The 25,343-nt window shown below is 48.1% G+C and overlaps 11 protein-coding genes across 11 annotated transcripts; 4 read left to right on the plus strand and 7 right to left on the minus strand.

The window, feature by feature from the left end:
- Nucleotides 1-1,266: 1,266 nt before the first annotated feature.
- On the plus strand, nt 1,267-3,626 carry F4817DRAFT_358792 (glycogen synthase; the record flags this gene model as incomplete). The annotated part of the gene is made up of 5 exons (XM_049306072.1): nt 1,267-1,348; nt 1,408-1,505; nt 1,565-1,840; nt 1,905-3,460; nt 3,521-3,626. 5 exons carry the CDS (start codon nt 1,267-1,269, stop codon nt 3,624-3,626), a joined length of 2,118 nt encoding a protein of 705 aa, XP_049158903.1.
- Nucleotides 3,627-4,154: 528 nt separating this feature from the next.
- F4817DRAFT_337716 (uncharacterized protein) lies at nt 4,155-7,008 on the plus strand. Its single transcript, XM_049303332.1, has 4 exons — nt 4,155-4,391; nt 4,441-4,888; nt 4,981-6,236; nt 6,376-7,008. Exons 2-4 carry the CDS (start codon nt 4,497-4,499, stop codon nt 6,678-6,680), a joined length of 1,953 nt encoding a protein of 650 aa, XP_049158904.1. The 5' UTR covers nt 4,155-4,391; nt 4,441-4,496; the 3' UTR covers nt 6,681-7,008.
- Nucleotides 7,009-7,043: 35 nt separating this feature from the next.
- Nucleotides 7,044-8,571, minus strand: F4817DRAFT_109141 (cobW-domain-containing protein). The gene has a single exon (XM_049297455.1). It carries the CDS (start codon nt 8,254-8,256, stop codon nt 7,135-7,137), a length of 1,122 nt encoding a protein of 373 aa, XP_049158905.1. The 5' UTR covers nt 8,257-8,571; the 3' UTR covers nt 7,044-7,134.
- A 98-nt stretch (nt 8,572-8,669) lies between these two features.
- On the minus strand, nt 8,670-11,111 carry F4817DRAFT_358795 (Metallo-dependent phosphatase-like protein; the record flags this gene model as incomplete). Its single annotated transcript, XM_049306073.1, has 9 exons — nt 8,670-8,823; nt 8,891-9,477; nt 9,622-9,908; nt 9,957-10,019; nt 10,069-10,275; nt 10,340-10,648; nt 10,702-10,816; nt 10,873-10,896; nt 11,037-11,111. 9 exons carry the CDS (start codon nt 11,109-11,111, stop codon nt 8,670-8,672), a joined length of 1,821 nt encoding a protein of 606 aa, XP_049158906.1.
- Nucleotides 11,112-11,513: 402 nt separating this feature from the next.
- On the minus strand, nt 11,514-12,385 carry F4817DRAFT_337725 (uncharacterized protein). Its single transcript, XM_049303333.1, has one exon. It carries the CDS (start codon nt 12,169-12,171, stop codon nt 11,701-11,703), a length of 471 nt encoding a protein of 156 aa, XP_049158907.1. The 5' UTR covers nt 12,172-12,385; the 3' UTR covers nt 11,514-11,700.
- A 223-nt stretch (nt 12,386-12,608) lies between these two features.
- On the minus strand, nt 12,609-14,680 carry F4817DRAFT_109299 (uncharacterized protein). Its single transcript, XM_049297456.1, has one exon. The coding sequence runs from the start codon at nt 13,932-13,934 to the stop codon at nt 12,897-12,899; it is 1,038 nt and encodes a 345-aa protein (XP_049158908.1). The 5' UTR covers nt 13,935-14,680; the 3' UTR covers nt 12,609-12,896.
- A 240-nt stretch (nt 14,681-14,920) lies between these two features.
- F4817DRAFT_109333 (DUF1754-domain-containing protein) lies at nt 14,921-15,670 on the plus strand. Its single transcript, XM_049297458.1, has 2 exons — nt 14,921-15,258; nt 15,335-15,670. Exons 1-2 carry the CDS (start codon nt 14,983-14,985, stop codon nt 15,467-15,469), a joined length of 411 nt encoding a protein of 136 aa, XP_049158909.1. The 5' UTR covers nt 14,921-14,982; the 3' UTR covers nt 15,470-15,670.
- A 195-nt stretch (nt 15,671-15,865) lies between these two features.
- On the minus strand, nt 15,866-17,428 carry F4817DRAFT_109329 (uncharacterized protein). Its single transcript, XM_049297457.1, has 3 exons — nt 16,506-17,428; nt 16,346-16,443; nt 15,866-16,193 (listed from the first exon to the last, which is right to left on the minus strand). The coding sequence occupies exons 1-3, from the start codon at nt 17,218-17,220 to the stop codon at nt 16,026-16,028; spliced, it is 981 nt and encodes a 326-aa protein (XP_049158910.1). The 5' UTR covers nt 17,221-17,428; the 3' UTR covers nt 15,866-16,025.
- A 1,328-nt stretch (nt 17,429-18,756) lies between these two features.
- On the minus strand, nt 18,757-20,479 carry F4817DRAFT_337731 (cytochrome P450). Its single transcript, XM_049303334.1, has 3 exons — nt 20,115-20,479; nt 19,761-20,059; nt 18,757-19,699 (listed from the first exon to the last, which is right to left on the minus strand). The coding sequence occupies exons 2-3, from the start codon at nt 19,837-19,839 to the stop codon at nt 19,374-19,376; spliced, it is 405 nt and encodes a 134-aa protein (XP_049158911.1). The 5' UTR covers nt 19,840-20,059; nt 20,115-20,479; the 3' UTR covers nt 18,757-19,373.
- Nucleotides 20,201-20,673, minus strand: F4817DRAFT_315962 (uncharacterized protein; the record flags this gene model as incomplete). The annotated part of the gene is made up of 2 exons (XM_049300603.1): nt 20,201-20,535; nt 20,625-20,673. 2 exons carry the CDS (start codon nt 20,671-20,673, stop codon nt 20,201-20,203), a joined length of 384 nt encoding a protein of 127 aa, XP_049158912.1.
- An 868-nt stretch (nt 20,674-21,541) lies between these two features.
- On the plus strand, nt 21,542-25,061 carry F4817DRAFT_337734 (uncharacterized protein). Its single transcript, XM_049303335.1, has 4 exons — nt 21,542-21,574; nt 21,646-21,698; nt 21,784-22,491; nt 22,560-25,061. The coding sequence occupies exons 3-4, from the start codon at nt 21,966-21,968 to the stop codon at nt 24,719-24,721; spliced, it is 2,688 nt and encodes an 895-aa protein (XP_049158913.1). The 5' UTR covers nt 21,542-21,574; nt 21,646-21,698; nt 21,784-21,965; the 3' UTR covers nt 24,722-25,061.
- The last annotated feature ends 282 nt before the right edge of the window (nt 25,062-25,343 follow it).

The following is a 25,343-nucleotide window of genomic DNA, read 5'->3' on the forward strand; positions in this document are numbered from 1 at the left end:
GATAATACATACATAGAGACATCCAGATCCTAAATTCTCAGTCTTGTTAGAAGAAGCGAGATTCGTAGCGGATCATCGGTCCATGTTTACGTATGGAACAGGGGAGGATCACGGCGCTATTTTCTCGTTGCGGGATAGGGTTTGCATACTTGGAATACCTAATTAGCAGTTAGACCTAACTAGTTTGTCTAGGGATCTCGCCTTTTTTTTCTTCGCATCCCTGTACATGAGACTGCGCAGCATGTATGTACATATATACTGACGACTTAAATAGCTGCCGCTCTAGCAACTCGAGATATTACATACATGAACAACATCGAACCCAACAACTTGTAAATGTATGCCTAATATGTAGGTAATACCCAAACTCCCAACTACATATGTACATACTTAATACCTAATACCTAATACTACACTACCTAGGTAAAGCATACCGTAAAAGCTGCTTGAGCTGCTTAAGCTGTCAAGATGCAATAACGGTTTCTGGCGTCATAGGCTTGGTTCCCGCATATTTAGCGGCAAAGCTTTGTTTAGATCTATTACTATTTCGTTGTTTTCTCGCTGGGGGAAGCTTGGAGTTGCACGGAGTTATGATGGCAAGGCTTGCGGGATTGCGGGTCTATGGAGTAGCGATGGAGAGAGGTACCTAGGTAATACTAAAATTCACTAAAAGCTGCTTATAGGTAAGGATGTCATGCGATCGAGAAAAAATCAAGTCTAACCTTGTTAAGGTAGGAAGGTACCCTAAGCCAGTACCCAGGTAGCTAGCTGGCTTATTAGGTAGATTTCCTAGGTAAATTCCTTGTTGCCCAGTGTACGCAATGATGCCAAACTACAAAAAGCGCCTCTATGAATTCTTCATTGAGACCATGCATGGAAGTTCTGGTCCCCGTTCCATGTTCCCAATCTCCACCTCGGAATTCGAATAACATCTTTTTTCCCTTTGCTCCCCCCTCTTAAGTTTCGTTCATCTTCTTCTCATCCGTATCAGTCCATCCTATCGAATCTCGTAACACCGCGAGGTCTCTAAGCTATTAGCTATTAGCTTGAGGTTTGTCTCGAGATTTGTTTGGATACTTTAGGTGAGAGCTATCTCGATCCGATCTATTTGCGCTAGGAGTCGAGGGAGGCTTGTTATTTATTATTTTATACCTGAAGCTAACTACGTCAAATTTGTTAAATATAGTTTATAGGTTTCCCTTATATTCCCTTTGGTAACACCTCGTTGCTCCTTGTACCTTCGAATCTACTACGCCAACCACCACAATGGCTGAAAGCGGGGAGAAAGCTACCCGCGAAGTGAAGAATCACATACTCTTCGAGATCGCGACCGAGGTAGCTCATCGCGGTATGACTTAGAAACACCGCCGTAAGCTTCTACAATCTCTGAACTAACATTAAACTCAGTTGGTGGTATATACTCTGTCATTAAGTCTAAGGCGCCCGTTACCACTGCCGAGTATGGCGACCGATATACACTTATCGGCCCTCTCAACCACCATTCAGTACGTTACTTTTCTTTCTCTAAGCGTAGCTCTTAACACACTTCTCTAACCAAAACTAGGCCGCTGTCGAGGTTGAAGAGCTAGAGCCAAACACGCCAGAACTCGCTGCCAGTATCGAGGCCATGAAAAACCGGGGTATTGGCATACTTTATGGACGATGGCTCATTGAAGGAGCTCCCAGAGTACTGTTAATCGACACCAAGACAGCATATAGATATTTGGATGAGTGGAAAGCAGACTTGTGGAATGTTGCCAGTATCCCGGCTCCACCAGGCGACGATGAGACTAATGAGGCAATTGTCTTTGGATATTTAGTCGCCTGGTTTCTAGGAGAGGTAGGTTTTTTCTCGCGCGTACGGCTTAGGACCTGACTAGCTGACTATTTTTCCTCCCGTGTAGTTTGTTTGTCATGAGAAGACCAAAGCTGTCATTGCCCACTTTCACGAATGGCTTGCTGGTGTCGCATTGCCGCTAACTAAGAAGCGGCGCATAGATGTCACCACCGTCTTCACTACACATGCAACTCTACTAGGCCGCTATCTTTGTGCTGGTTCTGTCGACTTTTATAATAATCTGCAGTGGTTTGACGTCGATGCGGAAGCCGGGAAGCGTGGTATCTATCACCGTTACTGCATAGAACGCGCTGCTGCACACTCTTGCGACGTCTTTACCACTGTCTCGCACATCACGGCTTTCGAGAGCGAACATTTGCTCAAACGTAAGCCGGATGGTGTGCTGCCCAACGGACTTAACGTCACCAAATTCTCGGCCATACATGAGTTCCAGAACTTGCACCAACAGTCCAAGGAGAAGATCCACGACTTTGTCCGGGGTCACTTCTATGGTCATTATGACTTCGTGCCGGAAGATACCCTCTATTTCTTCACTGCCGGACGTTACGAGTTCCGAAATAAGGGTGTCGACATGTTCATTGAGTCGCTTGCGCGTCTTAACCACCGACTAAAGTCCTCCGGTAGCAAGACAACTGTCGTAGCATTTATAATCATGCCTGCGCAAACTACCTCGCTGACAGTAGAAGCACTGAAGGGTCAGGCAGTCATCAAGTCCCTTCGCGACACTGTCGATGTGATCGAGCGCGGGATCGGTCGTCGTGTCTTCGAACGGTCTTTAAGGTGGCATGACGGAGATCCGATGCCTGATGAGAAAGAGCTTATCACAAGCGCCGACAGGGTTGTCCTCCGGCGCCGTCTCTTTGCTATGAGACGGCACGGCCTACCACCCATCGTCACACACAATATGATCAACGATTCAGAAGACCCTATTCTGAACCAGATTCGACGGGTCCAACTTTTTAACCATCCGACAGATCGCGTTAAGATTATTTTCCATCCTGAGTTCCTAAATTCGTCGAATCCGATCCTGCCTCTAGATTACGATGACTTCGTGCGCGGCACGAATCTGGGTGTTTTCGCTTCTTACTACGAACCGTGGGGCTATACTCCTGCCGAGTGTACTGTTATGGGTGTTCCCAGTATCACCACTAACCTATCTGGCTTTGGCTGCTATATGGAGGAGTTGATTGAGAACTCGGCCGACTATGGTATCTACATTGTGGACCGACGCAACAAAGGTGTTGACGACTCGGTTAATCAGCTTGCCTCACACATGTTCGATTTCTGCCAAAAAAGCCGGCGACAACGGATCAACCAGCGCAACCGAACCGAGAGACTTAGCGACCTCCTAGATTGGAAGAGGATGGGAATGGAATATGTCAAAGCCCGGCAGTTAGCCCTGCGACGAGCGTACCCAGGATCATTTTCCGGCGACGATGAGGATGACTTCATCCCCGGAGTTGAACAGAAGATCTCACGACCCTTCTCGGTCCCCGGCTCTCCCCGGGACCGTACGGGCATGATGACGCCTGGTGATTTCGCGAGCCTGCAAGAAGGAAGGGAAGGCTTAAGTACGGAAGACTATGTGGCATGGAAATTACCGTAAGCAAGCCGAGAACATGCGAGCTGAAATATTGTAGCTAACCGGTGATGATGATGCAGGGAGGAGGAAGACCCAGACGAGTACCCGTTCCCATTGACGCTCCGAACGAAGAAGTCGAACATATCTGGATCAGCATCGCCTCTCCAGCTCAACGGGAACCACTAGGGATTGGCGAGCATTGGATGCCGGGGATAAGAAGCGCGCGTTTCCGGGAGATTTTGACAAGCTAGTATGAGGTATTAGGTTGTGGTTGGGCTGCGGTCGGTGTAGCGGGAGGGAAGATCATTGGCGGGTGCATATGTATATATCCTTTGGTTGGAGGACCCGGCAACAGAAGGTAACCATTGGATGTTGTTTTATAGTGATTGCATAGTACCGCATTAGCTGGCAGTTAGTAAAAATTCTATATTATCCCTGTTTATATAATGTAACACTATTTTTAACGTTTGAGGTTTCTCTTAAGTTTGCCTTTTTTTTTTTTTTTTTCTGTCTCATGTGTATATATTGATGGGACGTGTGTTATGTATGCATTAGGTACCTAGGTACAGGCGGGTATTCATAAATTTATAGAGGACTATGAAGTACCACTACGCTAGTGGGTCCGACACCCAGGTACCTACATGCAGGTATCTGTCAAAGTACATGTATCTCGGGCAGATCATTTGAGATAGAGAATGTCGGATAGTTGAATATGTACCTTCGGATGCAGGTACCTGAAGTATCTGAGGTACCCATACCCCAGCAATTAACGCCGCCCTTTAATTCCCCACTCTCTCGCTTTTAAACAAAGCGTCGCGAGCCTCGAGATGCATTCATTGTAAGCCAACTGTTGCCATTGCCGTGTACGTTCTCTTTTCCTACAACCGTCCAATGCACGCAAGCAGCCTTCTCGCAGGAGGAACACATGTGGTCCGAGTATGTGAAACAAACGTATGTATGTCTTTAGGTGTCTTCTTAATTGAACTCTAACAAAATCAAGCAGCGAGGCTTTCCCTTGCGAACATCCATATCATTTAACCCTGGCCTGGCTTCGCGATGAAGTTCAAGAAGTTCTTTCGACGTAGCAAGAAGCCGTCGCAACAGCTTCAGCCACCTAATATCCCTACTCGTGACGACTATAGGAGAGATGAGTACAACTTATACAACCCCCGCCAGAACAATTACCAGAACAATTACCAGAACAACTACCAGAACAATTATGCCAGCCTGGACTCTCAGAGGGGTCGCGTATTCGCGCCATGGCTAGAGCTGCCTCCTCCCATATTGGAGAGGGTATTCTCTTTCGTCTGCCCGCATTGTTGCGACGAGTCATATGAGACATGCGAACAAAGCGCCTTGGAAGATGCCTGCATGCTTTGCGACCTGCGTGATCTCTCCCACGCCGGCCAAGTATGCAAGCGCTGGAGGGTAGCGGCCGTCAAGTCGATGTAAGTTCTCCCTAGGCAAAATGCCTTTGGTAATTGAGAAGATAAGTTTGGATAAGTTCGTTGCTGAGACTCGCGGGCTTTCGCTGTGGTAGGTACCATAGTATCCGTATCGATTCCGTGCATTACTGCGAACGTGAGATCGACCTCTCCGAGAAGCGGAAACGTAGGAGTCGTTTCGATCGCAATGGCCTCCCCGAGGATACCGCCAGCGCTCGGCTTCAATTGCTGTGTCGCTCCCTACGCGAAGACCCAACCCGCCTTGGCAAGCTCGTTCAATACTTCAAGACGCCTTATATGCTGCGAGAATCGAGTAGCTCCGCGTTGGCGAGGACCATTGCCGTCTTGCCCAACCTCCGCTACGTCGACTTGCCCGAGGGGTTGTACTGCGACGATCCGGCTTACCATACTCTCAAGCTCGAGGTACAGGCCCGCTGTCCCGACCTCAGGAAGATGGCCTATACTGGCGGTAGCGAGCGAAGTTTGGAGGCGCTGAGCACAGGTACTTTCTGGCAGAACCTCGAAGTGTTGGAGTTGACTAGGATCAACATGGATCCGGCAGCGTTGCGCCACGTACTGGCGGTGCTTCAGCGCCTGCGAGCTCTAAAGGTGTCTGATTGCAGGATTATAGATGACGACATGTTTAAGTACAACGACGTGCTACCGGCCTTTCCAGCTTTGGAAGAAGTGATCTTGATAGATACACCGAGAGTCACTTCCGACGGCCTTGTGGCGTATTTGTCTAGGGAGGACACACAGAGGCAACTAAAGGTGTTGTCTCTATCCAACACCGGTGTTCAAGCCCCTAGCCTTCACGCCGTGCTAGCGCATGCTCCAAACCTGACGGCGCTCTCTGTTATTGATCAGGTAGATTCAGCGTTTCCATCTCACTCTGGGCCCATCCCTCCCCTAGTCAATTGGTCCTTGCAAACCCTGCGCTATGAGATCACGGCGTCGTCAGCTACTCCTGCCTACGTGGGTGTCACGAGCGGTTATTATAACTACCTAGCTTCCTCCCTTTTCGCCGGAGGTTTACCACGTCTCTCCGCCGTGTACGTTCGCGATCAAAACTTCGCGGACCTCCTCCTTGGCCTTCCGCCGCCCATGCCCGGCTTTGCGGGAGGACAGCAACGTCCCAGCAGCTCAAGCAGCGCCAAGATGTTCAACATGGGAAATGGTCTCCCCTCGCCAGGACTGACAGGAGGTTTTGGAAACGTACCCCCACGCTTCAGCTCCAATAACCCCTTTGCCGCAGCACTCAACCCATCACAGTTTGGGGCGCAGCAGCTCAATCAGCCGCTGGAAGTTTTTACGAAAGGAGAAGATGACCTTGATTGGGGAAGTATTAGAAGTAAGCATCTGATTAATTTTATGAATCCCCTCAAATCGCGAATTAGCTATCCTAGTCCTTTCTACAAGTTAATACTATTTAAACCTCATCGTCACAAGAACGCTTCCATAATTTGCAAATGCTAACTATTTGCTTTCAGTGGACCCCTTCGATGCCTATAGCGGCGGGGGTAACGGGCGCAAGGGCCACCGCAGCAATGGCTCCCTCAGTGGCCGGCCCCTGAGTAGCTACGGCCTTGCGGATATAGGTTCTGGGTGGCAAGCCGGTGGATCTCGAAAGGGCTCGCTTTCTCAAGCAACCAGCCCTGCAAGCTATTTGGCTGTGCCGGGCGGTCATGGACGTAGTAGAAGTACTGCAAGCTCGAGCAGCCTCAGAGACGACGCATGGCCTCGGCCCGGCAGTAGCCACGGAAAGAAGAAGGGAGACCGAGACTTGTGGCGTTAGGTTGAAAATTAATCGGCAAACAAAATGGAAAAAGAAATCTTTTTCCTAGGTCACCAGGATGATAATAGCTGTTTGTCGATTTCGGTGTCGGCAAAGTGTGTACACAATTGAGCTTTTTAGTAGCAGATATCAAGATTCCGGAGCTGGTAGTTAAGTCGGCACAGCGGGGAGGCGACAAGCGAAGTGGGTTGTCACCTATGTGGTATTCATGAAATAGGGATGATGCTGTTATGATACCGAGAATTGTTAGCTACATATGTAGTCTTCATTCTATATGAGGCTAGCCGCAATTATATAAGTGCCGGATTACAGGCACATTCTTAGGTTATATTTTATACTTTTCCAGCCTCGTAGTAGTGTAGGCAGTACGTCCTATGATGCATTGGCCGTGTATTAATTATCTTACTATAGTCTACTCTAAGTCTAATTATCAGAAGAGCAGGACTGCTAGGTCTCAAGAGATCCTAATAACTTCTAACTCGCCCTTTTCGTCACCCTCGAGCTCTAAAAACCCGCCTGTCTCTAATTTCTTCTTCCACTTCGCGCTCTCGTACCTTGCTAAAATTACTGTCATACGTAGTATAGTCTGATGGCTGGAGCTGTGCTCAACCGTTTCCGGCTCGAGCGCTGTAAATGTCCACCTCCCAAAGGCCCAGTTCAAAATATACCTGCCTAGATGATCCGACGGTGTTGTCGATGCTGTGGGCTCGTCTTCACCGGAGCTCCGGACTGTCGAGGATGCTGTTAATACAGACTTGATCCGATATACTTCGTCCTTGGGCGCCGAGTTCAATAAAGCCATTAGCTTTGTCGCATTGACGGCGCTGCCTGTCTTCCCGGAGAGGGTGACTGACAAGACCTCGACCTCGCTCTGGTGACTATGGCCATCGTCGTGGTCTTTGTCGTGATTATGTGAATGATCGCTATCCTTCGCCGCCGGCTCTTCCGTCAGTGTCCTCGCCAATCCACCATCAATACCAAATATGACATCAACAGGAACCCGACCCTTATCGCTCTTCACCCACGCAACATCGACCTCAAGATCACCCACCCGATCGCGACACTCGTCAAACCTGCGCTCATCGCACGTCTCCCACTTATTAAAGACAATCAGATCTGTATACCGCGCCTGTATGCGCGCCGTATAACTAGTATCCTCATATCCGCCCCAATTCTCAACATCAATCACGCTAACCACGCCATCAAGCACATACTGACCCCCCGTCTCGCGCGCTAGCCGATTCACCTCAATAGCAAGCGTAGCCGGGAACGCGGACCCGGAAGTCTCGATGACGATGCGGTCGGGGTGGACTGTGTCGCGCAGCTCGGCGAGCGCGGTGCTTAATTGTCCGACGAGGTTGCAGCAAATACACCCGTTCAACAACTCCTGGACGCCGGAGACGGCGCTCGAGGATGCTAGCTGCGAGTCGATGGCTACGTCGCCGAATTCGTTTTTTAGTAGGGCGAGGCGGTAGGCGGGGTTGGCGGTGCGGAGCTGGGGGATTAGGTTCAGCAGGAGGGTTGTCTTGCCCGACCCCAGGAAGCCTGTTATGATGGTTATGGGAATCGGGGCCATTCCCACGGGTGCGATGGGATGGTATGGGATGGTGGGTTGAAAAGGCGATGGAGAGATAAAATATAGATAATGTAAATACCTCTTGGAGTATCGTGGGGTAGGAGGGGTCCATTGGCTATTACTAGCGCGAATTTAAGCTCAAGCTAAGGGAATTGACGTACATGGCGTGTATACTATGTTGCATTTTGGTAAACTACTACCCCTGATTACATGTAGCTTGTTGGGTAAGTGCAACTACCTTTGATACTGCGAGAAGGTGTTACGGTGTTACGGAACTAGATAGTGGGATATTAGGAAATTACCGAGCTTTGCCTAATCTTACACAATCAACATCATTTCTACCTTCAGGCGTATCAATTAAACAGCATCGCATTAAGATAAACGTCGTTAACTGCTAAGGTAGCCCTCATCAACTACCTACAATTAGGCAGCCCGGTTTGGAAAGCCTTCGTCTGCTGGATATACAACGGCAAGTAATCTTGCGTCGTGAAGTTCGCATCGATGTAATACGAGACATCGCTAGAGCTATAGTTGGAGCCGAGGATAGCAAGAAGATCACTCTCGATGCTGTGCAACAGGAGTCAGTCTAAACTAAACCTTTCAACCCAGATCATATAACTGTGTGGATACTTACAAATCAACAAACACGACATCAACAATATCTGCCGTCTGATTGTCACTAAATCCAGCTACGCCTTGGAAAAAATCGGGGATTTCGTAGTGCGGAATTTCGGAATGCGCCGTGTCGTCGCCATCAGTGCCAAAGTCATCCTTAGTCGTATAGCCGGCAGTCAAGTCGACGACTTGACGCCTCGTAATCCTAGGAGATTCGTGATTGAATGCACGACGCTCTTCGCTCCCAAGTTCGGTGAAGTGAACAAGGACAGGGTCGACGCAGATGTCGCGTTCAACAGGCACGATACCAACGTTACGCTTCCGACTGGCACCAGCATTGTTGAGTGACTCGGTTAAGTTTCTGGCCAGGGCGTAGGGCACTTCTGGGATGTACAAGAAAATGTCACGGAACGGCGAGACGATGAACTGATCGTCATAAGTGAAAGGCCCCTTGTACATGTCGAACCGAACGCTTCCCGTATTGGCAATGATATATCGCGGTATATCTTTACGCGATTCGTTCACGACACCCCCGGCTAACGCGTCAGACAGCAGAGGAAAGATATTGCCCGAGGCATTGAATGGTACGCACGTCATGCAATAGTCCTAATCATGTGAGAAGGTTAGTCGATATGCGTTTCATGTAATCCTATGTATAAATAGGGGCCAACGATTCTGAATTCGCGCCTCACGAGAACAAACAGTTTCTGGCATTGGATGTCAGGGGGACGGGGATCGGTGGCGACTGACCTGGGGAACACATCCATACACATCGGTGAGGTTAAGCTGCTTCCTGTCCTTTGTAATATCCTCTGTAACGGCCAAGCCGCTATGATAGTCGAGGCTTTTATTATACAACGTCGCAGCATGGTACTCAAAGGTTCGACGATTCCAATCAAGGTAGCGACGGGAGTATACGAACGGAGAAGTAGAATTCTGCGTTGCTTTGCGAGTTGGGTTAGGGACACCAGCAGGGCCACTATCTTTACTATTAAATCCCGACATCGAGAGCCAACCGAGTGTTTCGCAATATCGGCCTAGGTGAGGTATGAGAGTTTGGTCAAGAATAGGCATGTTTCACCTACCTGACTCAAGCGCCGTGCTACTACTATCGAAGACAGCAAAATCCCGAATATGGCTATGGCCTCCTATATGATGTTAGCCACGAATATACCTCCCCTTGGATACAATACAAACCGATAAACTGAATAGGGGTATCCGGGTGCACAGTACGAATCGCGTCAAAGACGATAGGAAAAGTGCTCGTTTTATCAGTCGGTCGGGCAGGGTTGTGGCCCAGAACGATGAAGATATCCACGGGCTCCGGGCAATGAAGGGCATCTAGAAACCACTTCTGTGTAATCATGGTCTTCGCAGGGATGACTTTAGAGACATTCGTGTTACCTGCCAGATGTTAGGACCATGTTTCGCGACAGCTAGGGCACATATTATCGTGGCGTCTTCTCACTAGTAAAGTCGAATAACACGCCAAAGGCCATGATTCGAAGCCCATGCTTAGTAGCGAAGTATCGGTGCGTGTTGCCGATATACTGCCACTCCTTCGTCTGCCGGTTGAGTATCTGAACGTTGGACGTGAGATACTTCTCGCCCCAATACGTCGATATCTCGTCCAGAGCCTGGTAGGCAACGTCGGCAAGATATAACTCGTGGTTACCAATAGTTAGCAAGTCATACTGGGCCTTGTCGAATATCTTCATCGAAACCTCGCCGTCGGGCGTGGTAGCGTCACTCAACCCGGCGCCATCATGTAGATCACCTAGACGCCACATAAGCATACTACGAATCGGCAAGACGTCGAGGTTAACTAACCGGTGTCTACTAAAAGTAGATCAACACCCATGTCGCCGGCTTGCTGCTTGAAGCGAGTCGAGAAGGAGGCGAAGTCGCCCCAATCGGCGCCATAGTTGGCTTCTTTAAGGTGACCCTGTTAAAGCATTAGCCGCTACTAAGGGTGTCCAGGGAGTTGAGAATGTTACGTACCTCTAACCATCCGTGGGTATCGGTCTTATACATTGACCATTAGCAATGCTGCTTTCTAGCTCATTAAGCATCCAAGATGCACTCACGGTATGTAGGAAGTTCAGTTGGCCCCACTAGAGCATCTCGAATCAGCATTTCGTGTTTTTGTTTTTAATTGTTTCTACTATAAGCAACTGCAAAATACTCACCTCCAAAGCCCTCGTGGGTCCGTAGGTAGCATTTATCGCATCGGGCTGCATGCGCTTCACATGTCGGACGTGCTCGACGACGTGACCCACCGAGCCCGAACAACCGGAGCATGCCACAGCATTACGGATGAGACCCAGGACCCCTAGTACAGCAGCCGAGTTGACGGGACGCATCTTGGAAAGTCGGCAGTGCAACTATTAAAGGGTGTGTCGAGTTCTTTCTTGGCGATCAAGAATAGAACAGCCAAGCAAGATCTTAGGTATATCCCGAAGAGTCGGATAAGACATGGGGATTTAAATACAATTTGGATTACGGTACGCTTGCCGGCTTACTTAGATGCATGCACAGGTAGATAGTGTACGGTAAATGCAGGGGAGGATACAGGCCATAGATGCACTACTACGTTACGGAATTCACCGAGATTACACTACCATGACACTACAATGACACTACGAACGCCTCTTATCACCACCGTACAGCCCGAGCAATTGGAAGCAACTGAATATCGCACGTGGTAGTAGACGGCCTTCCTAATAGAGTAGGCGGCTAACAGATAATTGAATACGCTTATGTATATACCACTAATCGCCAATCGTCAATCGCTAATCTCCAGCCTCTCAGTTCCAGCCCCTCTGGCTTCTACAGCTCAACTTCGACAACGTGCCTCGTCGCTTCTACTATATCCTGCCGAGGTGTTCCTGGGTGCGTCCTTTCGCCGTCCGTAGGCTCCACCACTCCCATCTGCCGGGCAGCATCTCTGGCGCAGAGCGTGCCCTCTACCCTGCGAGATCTCGCCCGGTAGGTGTTGCTAGGAGAGTCATCCTCGAGGTAAAACTCCAGTCTTTCTGGTCGCTGGTCTAGCCGGAGCTTGCTATTGATATCATACTCGAGATTTCTGAGCGCTTGAGCGGCACCAACTTTATCTACTGTACCGTGTATGTAGAGTGATACGACCGTCCACGCTCGTGAAGTGCTATTTTCGTACTCCCCCACGCTAATACCGAAGGCGTAAAATACTCGGTTTCTTCGGCAGATATGCTCTTCCAAAAGATCGTTTAGGTTATCCATTGTTGGTAGTAAATGGCCCGGAATTGACATGGTTGGGCACATTTGTATTTTTTATGAATTTTGGTAATTCCAATGCAAACCGGCGCATGGTTATATAAGAAACGAAGGTTAGGAACTTGAGACCCGTGTTGCGTGTCACGTCTGCGTAACTAGTATAATTAAGATGGCTATAATAGGTGAGCAATCAGACGCTTTGTTTGAATCTGAAGAGCCTACCAAGTCAATGCTCTCAACACTAGATACACTTAGGCTAAGGTGGTTAACACAAAGAGATAGTTCGAGTCGTAGATAGACAAACCCGACAAACCACATACGCAGACTCAATAAACACCCTTCAAGATATTCTATAATCACTTGCGTTCCTAGTATCCTAGAAGGCCAGTTGTGAGTTAAGAGTTTATTGTAGAGGCTACTAAGGCTACTAACAAGGATCATACAGCAGGAAAGCGAGGTCCATAAAATGAACGAGATTGCCGAGTATATTACAAGCACATCCGATTCACTAGAATGGCAATCACAAACAAAGGATTGTCAGGAACGGTTCAACTATAATGAATTGCTAGAAACACCGAATAGACTAAACCAGTAATTGTCACGAACCCCTAGATTTACCCTGAAACTACCCCGAAGTTATATGACGAACCCAAAAGTAACAGCAGATGAAGAAATACCCGAGCCGTAAACCATCACCCGTAAACCATATCCAAAAAAAATATAAGCCCAAATTTTATCCCGACGTCCACAGATCATAGAACAACATGAACGAATTACAAGAGGATGAAATGTCCGGCCACGAAAACAAGCCCTGTGACGACGGCGAAAGCGTTTTTGAGCGACGATGCGCCGGAGACGATGTAGGGAGGAGTGCTGGTGGTGCCGTTGTTACCTGAGCCGGGGCAGCTGGGTCCGGCGCATGAGATGATGGGCTTGGGGTTGGAGCTGGGGCACCCGGGGCCAGCACAAGGAACGGGGACAGGCTTGGGACCGGTGCCGGGGCAAGGCCCAGGACCAGAGCATGGCATAGAGCCTGGGCCGGCTGGGGCAGGGCATCCAGGACCAGAGCAAGGAACGGGGCCGGAGCCAGTGCTTGAGCATTCGGAACCGTGGCATGGAGTAGAGCCGGGGTTGCCGCCAGGAGTATATTCTGAGCCTGGGTGAGGACACTCGGGTCCAGAGCATGGCATTGGGTTTGAGTCTGGGCAGCCGGGGCCAGCACATGGGACTGGGACTGGGACTGGCTTGGGACCGGTGCCGGGGCAAGGCCCAGGACCAGAGCATGGCATAGAACCTGGGCCGGCTGGGGCAGGGCATCCAGGACCAGAGCATGACCCGGGGCCAGCAGGCATGGGATGAGCAGGTATAGGATGAGCGGGAACTTTGGTCGGGTAAGCACCCGGGTTGCCCATAGGGTAACCAGCCGGTGTAGCGGTGATGGTAGCAGTAACACCGTTGCCAGTAATGCCGACAGTGGGATACCCGGTGGGCTGAACACCCGGGCAAGTGATCTCGATGGCCGTAGCAGGGTGGCAGACGGGGCAAGACACAGTGGTTACGACGAATCCCGGAGGGATAACTGAGGGGACATAGTCGCTAGGCTTGCCAGTGCAGGTCTCAGTGACGGTGTAAGTAGCCATCCACCGGCCTGTCTCGCAAGCTGCCGGCATGACAGTCTCGTAGACGGTCGTGTAGCGGGTTTGGGTCACAGGCGACAGGGTAGTCTTGGTGACTGGAGTCAAGACGGGGGTCAATGCAGTCGAAGTGCAAGACAGGAACTTGGCAGTGTTGGTAACGTTGAAGTAATGCATCTTGGCGGTTAGCTGTGATTATTCGACTGTTGTCTAGATGAACGAGTGTGGTTATAGTTGGTGTGAAATGAATGTGGTAGCCAAGGTGGCAGGTAATGAATGACTGTGAGTGAGTAGTAAAGAGTGACTCTAGTGAATGAATGACTGATGATGCTGATGATGCTTCCAAAAGACTTCCTGATAGACAGGATACTTGATCATTTTTATAGGCAATGACCGTAGCTAGCATCGCGAACTTACACGCGGGTTGAGTAGTAGGCATGTTTTGTCTTTAGAACCATACCAAGATTGTAATTACTATCAAGACTGATTGATCTACAGATGGAAGAATGGCTCAGAATTGCAAGGCATTCCTCTCTACTCAATCACAGCCCTGGCTGATAGGAACATGGTAGATGGATAGGCGACGTTGAGACATTCGGTTGAGACTTGCCATGCTCGCTCGAGTCGCTCATGTCGCTCATTTTAAGTCACCTACGTACAAAGTCAACAGCAAGAATTAAGGCGCTCAATACATAATGATCATCTACGTCGCGATTGGCACGTAAGCCCGGAATGCTATCAAGTGCATTGCATGTTCCCTCGTTTTTTCGACATCTCCCGCACACAGTCCGAAGACGTTCGGGAGACTTCCTAATAAGGAGTTTAATCTCCAGAGTGACTTCTCAAGGTTGAGAATGGCAACTCGTCACTGTGAATATCGAAATGACGGTCGTGGCTACTCTGTGAATACTTTTTGATCTAAGGAAGAAAAAGAGAAAAAACGAAAGCAAATTTTCGGACTGCGAAGTTTTTATTTATTGGTGTATCTAGGTGGGTATCTAGGTGGGGCCAATTAGTAGCGTTGCCTCTGCATATGAATCTTGAGGTTTAGTAGCATAATATATCCAATTACGGATTATCTCGATTACAACCTTATTGAATAACGATTTTATGGATTAAAGAAATATGTGGGGCTTGTCTCGCGGCTCATTCTGCATCAACCAAACCAATTCATGTCTCCTCCAACATAACCAATAAACTTGCATCTATTCTATACATACCAAAAATGCCAGCAGATGACTACGTGTCGGCAGCCGGAGCTGGCGCCCTCAAGCTGAAAGGTGGGAAGATACAGAAGAATAAGAAAAAGAAGAAGACCAAGGCTCCAACCCTCGAGCGATCCTTCACTCCGGGAGATAGCTCCACCTCCACCTCTAAGCCCAAGGATGTCGAGGATCCCGGACAGCGCGATAGCAAAGATGCGGATGACGGCGGCGAGGGTGACGTAGTCGAACAGAAGACCGAGGCCGAGCGCCGGTATGAGGAAGCTAATAGAAAAAAGGTATGTTTTGTTCACATCTACGACAAACGACAAACGATAAGCGACGACTTAATACTGATACTGATTTCGTCACTAGATGTTGAAGATGCTCGAAGATCCAAAGGTAGCTTCCGAGTTTCGAAAGACGCACAAAGAGAGAGTAGAAGGCCTGAATACCTATCTCTCCAAGCTTAGCGAGCACCACGACATGCCTAAGATCGGCCCAGGATAAGCTACACCTTTCGGACCGTCTACCCTGACGTTTACCCTACCTAACTTAATAACAACCTCGCTCGAGCCTCGCTACTAGTTTACCCAGTACTTGATTTAATATTTCACGGAACGACTTCACGAAATGACTGTTACTATTATTGTATAGAATATCTCTGTTATGAGTCGGATTATTAGGTATCCTCCTTTGACCTCCTGTGTACATACAATACATACATACATACATATTTACATACATATTTGCGTATCCCAATAAAGATTCAAAGATCCCAAAATTAATAAATTAATCTGTAGACAATCTCGTGATATTCGTCAACAGCTGCCAGACTTTGCGAGCTCTGAGCCGACCCTTTTTCTATGCCAAATGTTTCTCTCTTTTTTTCCCTTTGCCTCCAGGTTCTAAATGAATGTAGATGCCGTCAAGTTTCCATGTATGCAGATGCCGGCGCCGGTACCAGATATGCTTCGCTCAGATGATGATAATGATGCTGTTGCTAACGCCAGATTTCAATATGAGATGAAAGGAAGGAATGTGATGATTCGGATCACGGTGGAGCTTATGCGAGGAGTGCTCCGCCGACCACGGCGCCGATGATGACTTCTACTACCGGCCGCCTGGCAGGCAGCATGGCAGGGCCGGATTGCAGGCTTCCCTCGGCTTCTGAGGTCTGGCTTGCTTCTTCGGGTGCACCTGGAGTGACCACCTCAACGGATGTGATTGTTGTCTATAGAGTTAACGAGTTAGTGATTTGCTCTCTTTTGAGATGACTACAAGACTACTCGGTGCTTAAGATATAACCTGGGCGTATGTTGCTACATCGCTGGAGGTATATCAAAGGTGAAAGTAAGAGTAGTACGGATAAGAAGTAAGACGTACCTTAGCGCCTCCGGGAAGCGTTGATGTGAACGTAGATGTTCTAGGTGGCCTTGTAGTGCTAGGAGTAGATGCGCTTGTGGCTGTTGTCAAGGTCGTGTCTATACACTGTTAGTCTAATATACTCACGCTTATAGCAGACACTATGAATTAGTAAACGTACCAGGAGTGCTCGTCGTCTCAGCGGAAGACTCCGAGGTGGGTGATGATGCCGTTGTTGGCTCATCGGTGGTTGATGTTGTTGTTGTGGTAGGCACGTCAGACGTAGTAGTCGTTGGCACATCCGAGGTCGGCTCCGTAGTCGAATCCGAAGTCGTCGTCGTAGGCGTATCTACAGAAGTGGAAGTAGAGGTTTGTTCTTCCGTCGTGGTGCTTTCGCTTTCACTTTCACTCGTAGGGGCTGTAGAGCTAGACTCCACGGACGTAGCAGTCGTGGTGATCGTCTCGTTTCCAGATTGTCTCTTTGCGAGCTGGACAATGGATGTCGCTAATTCCGGGTCACTCGCGTGGATTGCTTCCATGGCCGAGTGGTCAGAGTCATAGACACCATGCTTGTAGGTGCCAGGGAAGTAAGCATGGAGAAACTCGTGGATAGCACGGGGAGAAGCCGAGCTCAACAACCGCGAGAAAGTCGAGTCGTCACGGAGAACAACATGCTCAGTCTCGATTTCGGCCTTATCCTCGCCGGAAGGCTTTTGGTGCAAGACGGCACTAGCTAAGCCAGCCGTGACAAGCAGGCCTAGGAATAGAGTGAGGAAGAAGTGGCGGGGCGAAGGCATCTTTTCCACCACACGATGTCGAATACAGCGTTTAGGTTGGGTTGGTGTATAAGTTGACTGCTGTTCACCCAGGAGACCCTTTTCGGAGAGAGAGGTCATATTGAGAAAAATAATGATGTTGTTGATTGGTACGACCGTTTTTATGGTAAGCCGACTGGATTAGTTTCCGAGAAGCGAGAGAGCTAATGCAAATGCAGACTATTGCAGAAAAACGCTTGGGCAGTGGGCGGCAAGATTTTGGGGCGACGACTACTGCAAAAAAATACGGTACTCGGTACGCAGCTCTACGGGGTTCTAGAGTTGCACAAAAGAGAAGCAAAGCTGGCAGAAGGGGTCAACGATATTTCCGAGAGAGAGGTGAAGACCCAAAACCTAAAGACCGAAAGCAAGTAGCCTATCCAAAGTGCACAAGTTCGTATATGATCCCTGGATAGCGTGGCTTTGACGTGTACCGATTTACCGGATGCTGTGGAAACAAGGAAGGCAAAAACAGGGTCGTTATGATTTGTTCTTTAATCAATGGAGATGGTTTGACCCGGCGCTGCGAGCGCCGATAACATTATGTACGTTTGTTATGTAGTGTATGTACGTATGTATGAATGTATAAATGTACCCTAATGTAAGATATCGTGGCTGATGGCTTAATCCTCGAAAACTGGTGGAGACATACTGTAGCGAAAATATATCTGACACACTGTACGATGTAAGGAGGCGACTGAGTAGATTCATATCGAGCTTGACTTGAGGCAAAGGATTTCATCTTTGCATACAAAAACTCCTCAGTACGTATTAAATTATATACTAGCCTCCAAGTATAAATTATTTTAGGCTTATAGTCTTGATAAAGGCTTGTAGGTTTTGAATAACAGTCAATTGTTCGTTGTATGCACTAACCATACTTTCGTACGATCGAGATTATCTTGGCGCTGCGTAGGCTGAGTCGAAAACCCATACTGTGATCATGGTGACGTCGCTTTCTGTTGAGAATACGAGGTTTCCGCTGTTTCGTCCAACCCCCCACTTCAAGCTCCTTTCTCTCCTGGTCGTATTCGGTGCTAACTGGTGAGCTAACCCGCGTGGCGCCGTCTGTTCTGAATCCGGGAAGATCCAGGCGGCGAGAAGGAGACTGCTGTTTCAGAACAAAGAGAGCGAATGGAATTTTACCTATTACATAGGTACCTGTTATGCCGCCGCTATATATAGCACCCTGGTAAGATATAACCCCTGATCCTGGCCAATCACGGAATAAACATGTACACGTCCGGCACAGTAGCCAGTAGTACGTACCTTAGGTAAACTTCAACTTGTCTTAAAGTCAGCCATAATGTATTCACTGATTTGCTAACTTTGACAAGATTGGTTTTAACTTATCAGTTTGCCTCTCCTCTACCATGATCTTATTCGTCCGGTCTGTCCTAAAACGTGACATTTGGCTGAAATGTCTCAAACTAAATCTCATCATGTCTTACCTTTGATACATACAGGTTAGCCGCCACTTCGCCAAGTCAGACCTTATGCGGTTAGATATCAGCGGCTACAGGGCTGAACGCTTGGCACAGTGTTGCCGCACGTAGTGTAGTAGATAATGATTTATATAGTAATTACATAACTTGACGATACCTCATTAACATCTCATGTAAACTACGGCTATGCAATTAGACTACAACTATAAACACGTAGTATGCCACCGACCGTTCGTCAACAACAACAATAATTAATATTTGCAATATTAAAAGGCTAACCTACCTGTTTCCTCCGACCAAGGAATATACAGTACAACTTCCGTAATATAGATCCGCGTTTCGGGATTACCCGGAGGTCCGGATAACCGCGCTCTTACGGTTGGAAAGAGTTTCGGAGCCGTGCCTATGTATGGCAGGTCCGAGAGACATTAGTTGAGTATAATCCGAATAGCTAAGAGTACCTAATACCTATAGTAATTACTCCAGATGGATATTTAATAATATCGGCACATAACGAGCAAGCAGTGGGGAAACAGCATTGTTCATGCGTGGGGAAATGTCGATCTAACCAAGGTTAATGCCATGGATTAGATATTTATACGGTAGTAGGGTGAGATTTTATATTAGCAATAATCAATGCTTATGCGAGCGTGCTACAGTACATACACTACTTATATCAACAAGTCAAGGCCTTACAAGGATTCAAAACAGTCAATTAGATTTAGACGAGCAACAGTTCTTCATACAGTTTATTAATTTCTCAGCAGTATGAAGCAGCGAGTCTTTACATTAGTGGCTCGCATATAATAGAGCTACCCACCCATAGGCCGTAGCCAGTTCCGAGGACTTCTGGAAGCGGCGTATATGGGAATACCAACGGCCACGCCCTCGGGGGTGCTCGCCATTGATGATAGCACCTTCAGGTGGCACAATCCGCTGATGGGGTTGGGGGGGCGGAGGGTAGACCCGTAGGGCGGCTTCCATGCACGCAAGGAGATACCTGCATTGGTTGACGCGTGTCACCGTGATCTCGTTAGGGCTTTGGAAAGTCCCCCGGATCTCATTCTTCAGTTTCTCGTGCACCCGGGGGTTCTTTGTGAGTAGATAAGTGAGGCCTAATGTGAATATTGTTAGAGATATGCATCTTCCTTCAAGTCTCAAGTCATCTGATCTCACCTGTTAATAAGATCGCCGTCGTCTCGCTTCCAGCACTAATGAGTATACTCGCATTGCCCGTGAGTTGCCCGCGAGTCATCTTTCCCGACTTATTAAACTGACGAAACCGGGCAATTGCTTGGTAGAAAGCTATGAACTTGGCGAAGCTGAAGAAGACTTCGATCCATTTGTGAATCCGTGAGTTGGCTAGGCAATCGAAGGACCCCCCAAAAGCTATAGGCGAGGTCTGATGGCGACATGATACTAATAGAAACCCCGTGTAACTTACTAAGAAACCCGATCAAGTCGAACGTTATGAACTTCGGTAGTTTAGCTTCGAATGTTACCACGATGTTAGAACAGCTTGTAACTTACGTTATACCACGATTGAATATCGATAGCAACCTCTCACCTCCTTTACCGACTTCTTGTAGCTTCTATAATAACAAAGCAACACATTGTTAGATAACTAGTTCCTGCTCCCTCAACATTTTGTCAGAGAAGCCATGTGCGAGTAGCTTGCGGACATATCCATGGTAATAACGATTGAGATTGATGATCACAGGCTCACCCTCTAGGACCGAGTGATATTTCTTATCCTTTGTAAGTTCGAGATGGCCTGGAGGCTTGTGGCCATATAATTCCTTCCATTGGGGAGGGTAGTATGTGTGACGCCTCTTGCATAATAGAGGGCAAGCTACCACGGGGTTGCTGAGGCTATCAGGGGGCCATGGCATTTGGACAGGGGGTGGAAGTAGATATTGTATACGGTGAGGCAGGCGTAATATAGGATGGGCTATTCAAATATTAGCAACTAGTGTCTTTATGTGAACTATATACAACTTACTAGAAGAGAGATGCTTAGCGCAAATATGATATATTCACCGACGCCGAGAGGCGGGCTAGTAGAAGCTACTGCTTCCGAGATGGCCATCTTGATATCTTACCAATGCTTTCCTGATTAGAGGAACATATCGAAGGGATAAAAACCTTGAACAGTAAGCTCTGATGATTATGAGTTATGAGTAGCTCATTGTCGGGACGGGCAATATATATGTGAGTGTCTAGGGCATTATATTTAAAACTTTATGCCCTCAAGTGCCAACATGTTACACAGTTGATTTAGTATAGTGATATATCCAATCACATTGTGAAGTGAGGTTATTATGAGGAGCCGTAAGGTTTTTTTCAACTAATCATATTTCTTGAAGATATGTCTGTAAATCCTATGTGCTCAAGCGCCAGCGAGCTACATAGGCAGTATGATATACTTAACTCCTTATACAAACATAATGGAAATAAAACAGGCTACGGAAGGCCGCTCTGACTGGATAATATCGAGGACCGCATTCCGTAGTTCATAATCGCTAGGCATGCGTGATTTTATGCATATATCTCTGGATCTTGTCCGATCCCGTGTCTGTTTAACAGCATCGATACTGGAAGTCAGCACTATTACCTCGGAATCAAGCTGGAACCGACGGGCAGGGACTAAATTAACCTTAAGATATATCAGTATGGAGTTGAGCTTTAATCAACCCGATATTTGGTTATCTGTTAAATACTCTGACTACTAAAATTAGGATAAATAACTTGTATTTATAAGCATCTCAATAGGAAATTCGCGGTAGTATTGCATGACTTCTCTACCGTGATGAAGATGATGGATATACGAAGTACCTAAGGTAGGTATACTTATAAGGGGTTCCACCAGCCACATAATTACGTAATGACTCTTTAAATTACCTAACCTTGAGAGAAAAAGGTTTCTAAAATACATGTACCCTGTTACACTACGTGTACATAAATGCTTAGGTACTTGAGAATAGCATATTGTAAGTACCTTGTTGATTACGACGCGAACAGAAAAAGACATGTGAATACGGTAAACTAAGTGCCAGAAAAGACAAGACCCACCAATCTCGCCAATCGTTTAATAGAACATCATAGCTTACCTAGGTAAGTACTTCCAAGGTTCAATCAATGTCAGAACTCTTTTTTAAAGATCTTTGAAAGTTGTTAAGCAGCCCCCTCCGTATCGTAGATCTTTACAACTTTATCCCCACGATACGATTGTTACGATTGTTGTCACCATCAACTTGCGCCCTCATACCCTCGCATAACTTATTCCCGGAACATGACGCAAAAAAGTTCTGGCTGGGACTGAATGAATTGCCTCCACGTTGCGCGCCTAAGGTGTGCCTGTCAACTAACCGGGTCTCGATAATGCCTGAGCACCTCGACCCGCCTCCACAAGATGCTTTGAGACTCCTCTCACGATCTCCACATCCTTACCATCGCCAGCACTCCGAGCTGCTGGAACCATCCGACCGCTTGACATATGCAACCTTAGGAAGAGACCGACTCAATGCACAATCTATCTCTTCCAGCGTCTCGAGAGAAATTACACCAAGTAGCGACAGCGGCACCGAGGCCGATGATGAACACTTCCTCAAAGGCCTACCGGCGCCGAGAAGGTCGCGAAAGGGTTTACGGGGGCGCAATGAAGTTCTGTCGGGTACTTCGACCCCGATACCGTCTCCTGCTGTCCTCGAGGAAGAAGGGAGACGAATATCCTATAATATGAAGAAGGAGGAGTCCATAGGCAAAAGACCCCAAAGTCCGGCTGACAGGGCGCGGAGGAGGAAGGAGATTGTCCGTCGCTCTACCGAATTGCTGCTCATCGGATTCCTTGGTGTTGTGATTTGCACAAATGCTCATGTTCAACCTATACTTCGCAGGTGGAATCGAGGTGCGCTTTTTTCCTTCTTTTCTTGCATAGCTGAATTGGTTATTAGAAAAATACTAATGTAAATCTAGAGCTCTATGTCTGGATAGGGATATCAGTCGCTCTGGCGTTGCTTTATCCCTTGAGACTTGTGGTATGGGCTTACTGGCACCGGACGCCCTCAAAGAAAATCCCGATATCTATACCATCATCTTTTGATCCAGCACCATTATTATATCCGTCGGCCATCACCATATTTGTCTCGCTACTTCTCGCCGTTGATAACGAGGCCATAATTCTACCTAGCATAATACTCGCCATATGTTCCTTACCGCCGACGTTACTCCCAACCTTGTCCAGTGTTGGTCCAGGATGCGATTCCTTACACTGGGCGCTTTCATGCGCACCCCTACTCCTAAAAGAAGCTAGCTGGCTCAATGCCATCCAGACGAATACTAGAGGAACTGAGTTCCCAGCATATGTTTCGCTCGAAACTGCAACACTATTATACCCGTTACACCAGAGCCTCTGCTCCATCCTGCGTACTTTAACTACAACCAGTCTTCTTACAGCCGAGCTGCAGTTATTGTCGATCTCGCTCATCGATCTCCTATTTCTCGCATCTTCACCACAGGCGGTAATCTTAAAGTCACTGCTCTGGATAGGAGGTCTTGATATCCTTGTTTTGTGTGGTCAACCTATCAAATGGAGTATCTCTTTGGCTCGTGTACCTAAATGGCGCTTTAAGAGAACGCCTAGCTCTTCCAAGCCGACATCTTCTTTCTTTTCAAGCATCATGCCATGGAGGAGAGTAAGACACGATCTGTTCCATGCGCCAGTAGATAGCTCATCCTGCAGTTCCTGCGAAGCGTTCGATGGCCCTGAAGATAGCGACGACCCGGCATCTACGGCAGCCGGAGGACCTACTCGTGTGAAAACCATGTTTGATGGCGTTGGTTCTACTGGGATCGAAGAAAGCTCACTTTCTGCTATTACCATGGGTCAAAAGCTCCTGGCCAATACCATAGATACAAAGCCTGGATCAATACCACTCCGCCGACACACTCTACCTAGCACGGACAATGTACCGCGCAAATCTCACACACATACCCCGTCCGGCCGGAGGAAGCGAACCGCTTCTCGTTCCGTCCGTGCTTTCTTCTTGCTTACGCAGAAGCAGGCTACAACTAGGAAATGGATTTATGCTGCATATGTTTATATCTGCATTATTGGCGCCGTATTCCTTCCCCTTCCCTTTGTCGGCGTTAAGACCGTTATTGCAGATGACGCACTTCGTGGCCATGAGCCTATAGGATGGGCTCTGGGCTATTTGTTCGGAGATCTGCCGCAATTTAGATGGGAAGTTGTCAGTCGGAATTTAGAGCGATGGATATGCCTCCCTTTAAGACCATCTGACGAATTTGAGCATCTTTCGATGGGTTGGGTCGATGACCTCCGCCAGCTACATGTTGGCCAGGCTAATACGCGCCTTTTATTGAGCGCGTATTTCGTGGGTGTCATCGCAATCGGGTTGATAGTAGTGTTTCGGCTATCGCCTATCTACGAGGTAGATACGCGACGAAAGGTTTTCCATTTTATGATGGTCGCCATGTTCCTGCCGGCTACTTACATAGATCCTACGTTTGCGGCCTTGGCACTATCCGTCGCCCTCGCTCTCTTCCTTCTGCTCGACCTTCTCCGCGCGAGCCAACTTCCTCCGCTGTCGAAGCCGCTGGCCTTTTTCCTTGCCCCGTACGTTGACGGACGAGACCTCCGAGGCCCGGTTGTTATCTCGCATATATTCCTTCTTATAGGTTGTGCGATTCCTCTGTGGCTGACGCTGGGTTCGCTCCCTCGTGTTGGGTCTGGATGCCTCGACGGTTGGGAGGTGCCCACGAGAGAAATTAGCATGGTATCGGGTGTCGTATGCGTGGGGCTAGGTGACGCAGCCGCTTCTTTGATCGGAAGACGTTATGGACAGAGGAAATGGCTGTGGGGTGGCGGTAAGAGTCTCGAGGGGAGTGTAGCTTTTACGTTTGCTGTCTTCGCGGGACTTGTCGCTGCCCGTCTATGGCTACTCATCGGCGGATGGCCTCAGACAACCGGCAACTCCGACACATGGAGCGCCGCGGCCCAGAAGATGGGGATATGTGCCGCCACCGCCAGTCTCACGGAGGCAGTCTTGACTGGCGGCAACGATAACGTCGTGGTACCTGTGGTCCTGTGGACATGTGTAAAAGGTTTTGGTATTTAGGTTACCACCGGGGGATAGGGGTGGGATGAATGAATGATTAAGAGTTCGGCGTCCGGTCAGCAAATTCATCAGCATTTACGAGGCCTTCTAAAAGGGGATCAGAAGGCACAAATCGGGGGCCCGACTTATAGACTAAGATATATCCGCCGGGTTCGGCCGGCGTTTATTAATACTGTAGCGTATACCTATATATCGTTGCAAAACGAGTGAAGAAAAAGGGGGATGAACTAAGACCAATCGATCTGATACTAGTTAGTGATGAATTAAGCCATGTTGTGATGTGGCCGGCTAGGAAATGTAGATAATGAGATATGTATATTCAAATGATGTTGCCTCTTAGCACTTTTCTATTCGTCCTCGTGGATCATGGATAATACAAGAGTAGAGCATTCAACTCATGTCACAGAGATTTGATGCTTGCCTCATTTCTCAAGCTCGCCGCAAGTGATGATCTAATCTCTTATACATTAGGCCACACATTTTGGGGAAGCCGAGGAAAATATCCGTAAGCGTCTCGACACCCTCCGATTTCTAATATCCCGCATGGAACAAGGTCAAAGCACCTAGTAGCGTATTTGCCTTAGGGAAGCAATGCAAGTAGGTTCGAATCCCTTTGCGAGTA

The sequence above is a fragment of the Daldinia loculata genome (genome assembly GCF_022478755.1).
Source record: "Daldinia loculata strain CBS 113971 unplaced genomic scaffold F4817scaffold_25, whole genome shotgun sequence".
In the NCBI taxonomy this organism is placed as follows: Eukaryota; Fungi; Ascomycota; class Sordariomycetes; order Xylariales; family Hypoxylaceae; genus Daldinia; species Daldinia loculata.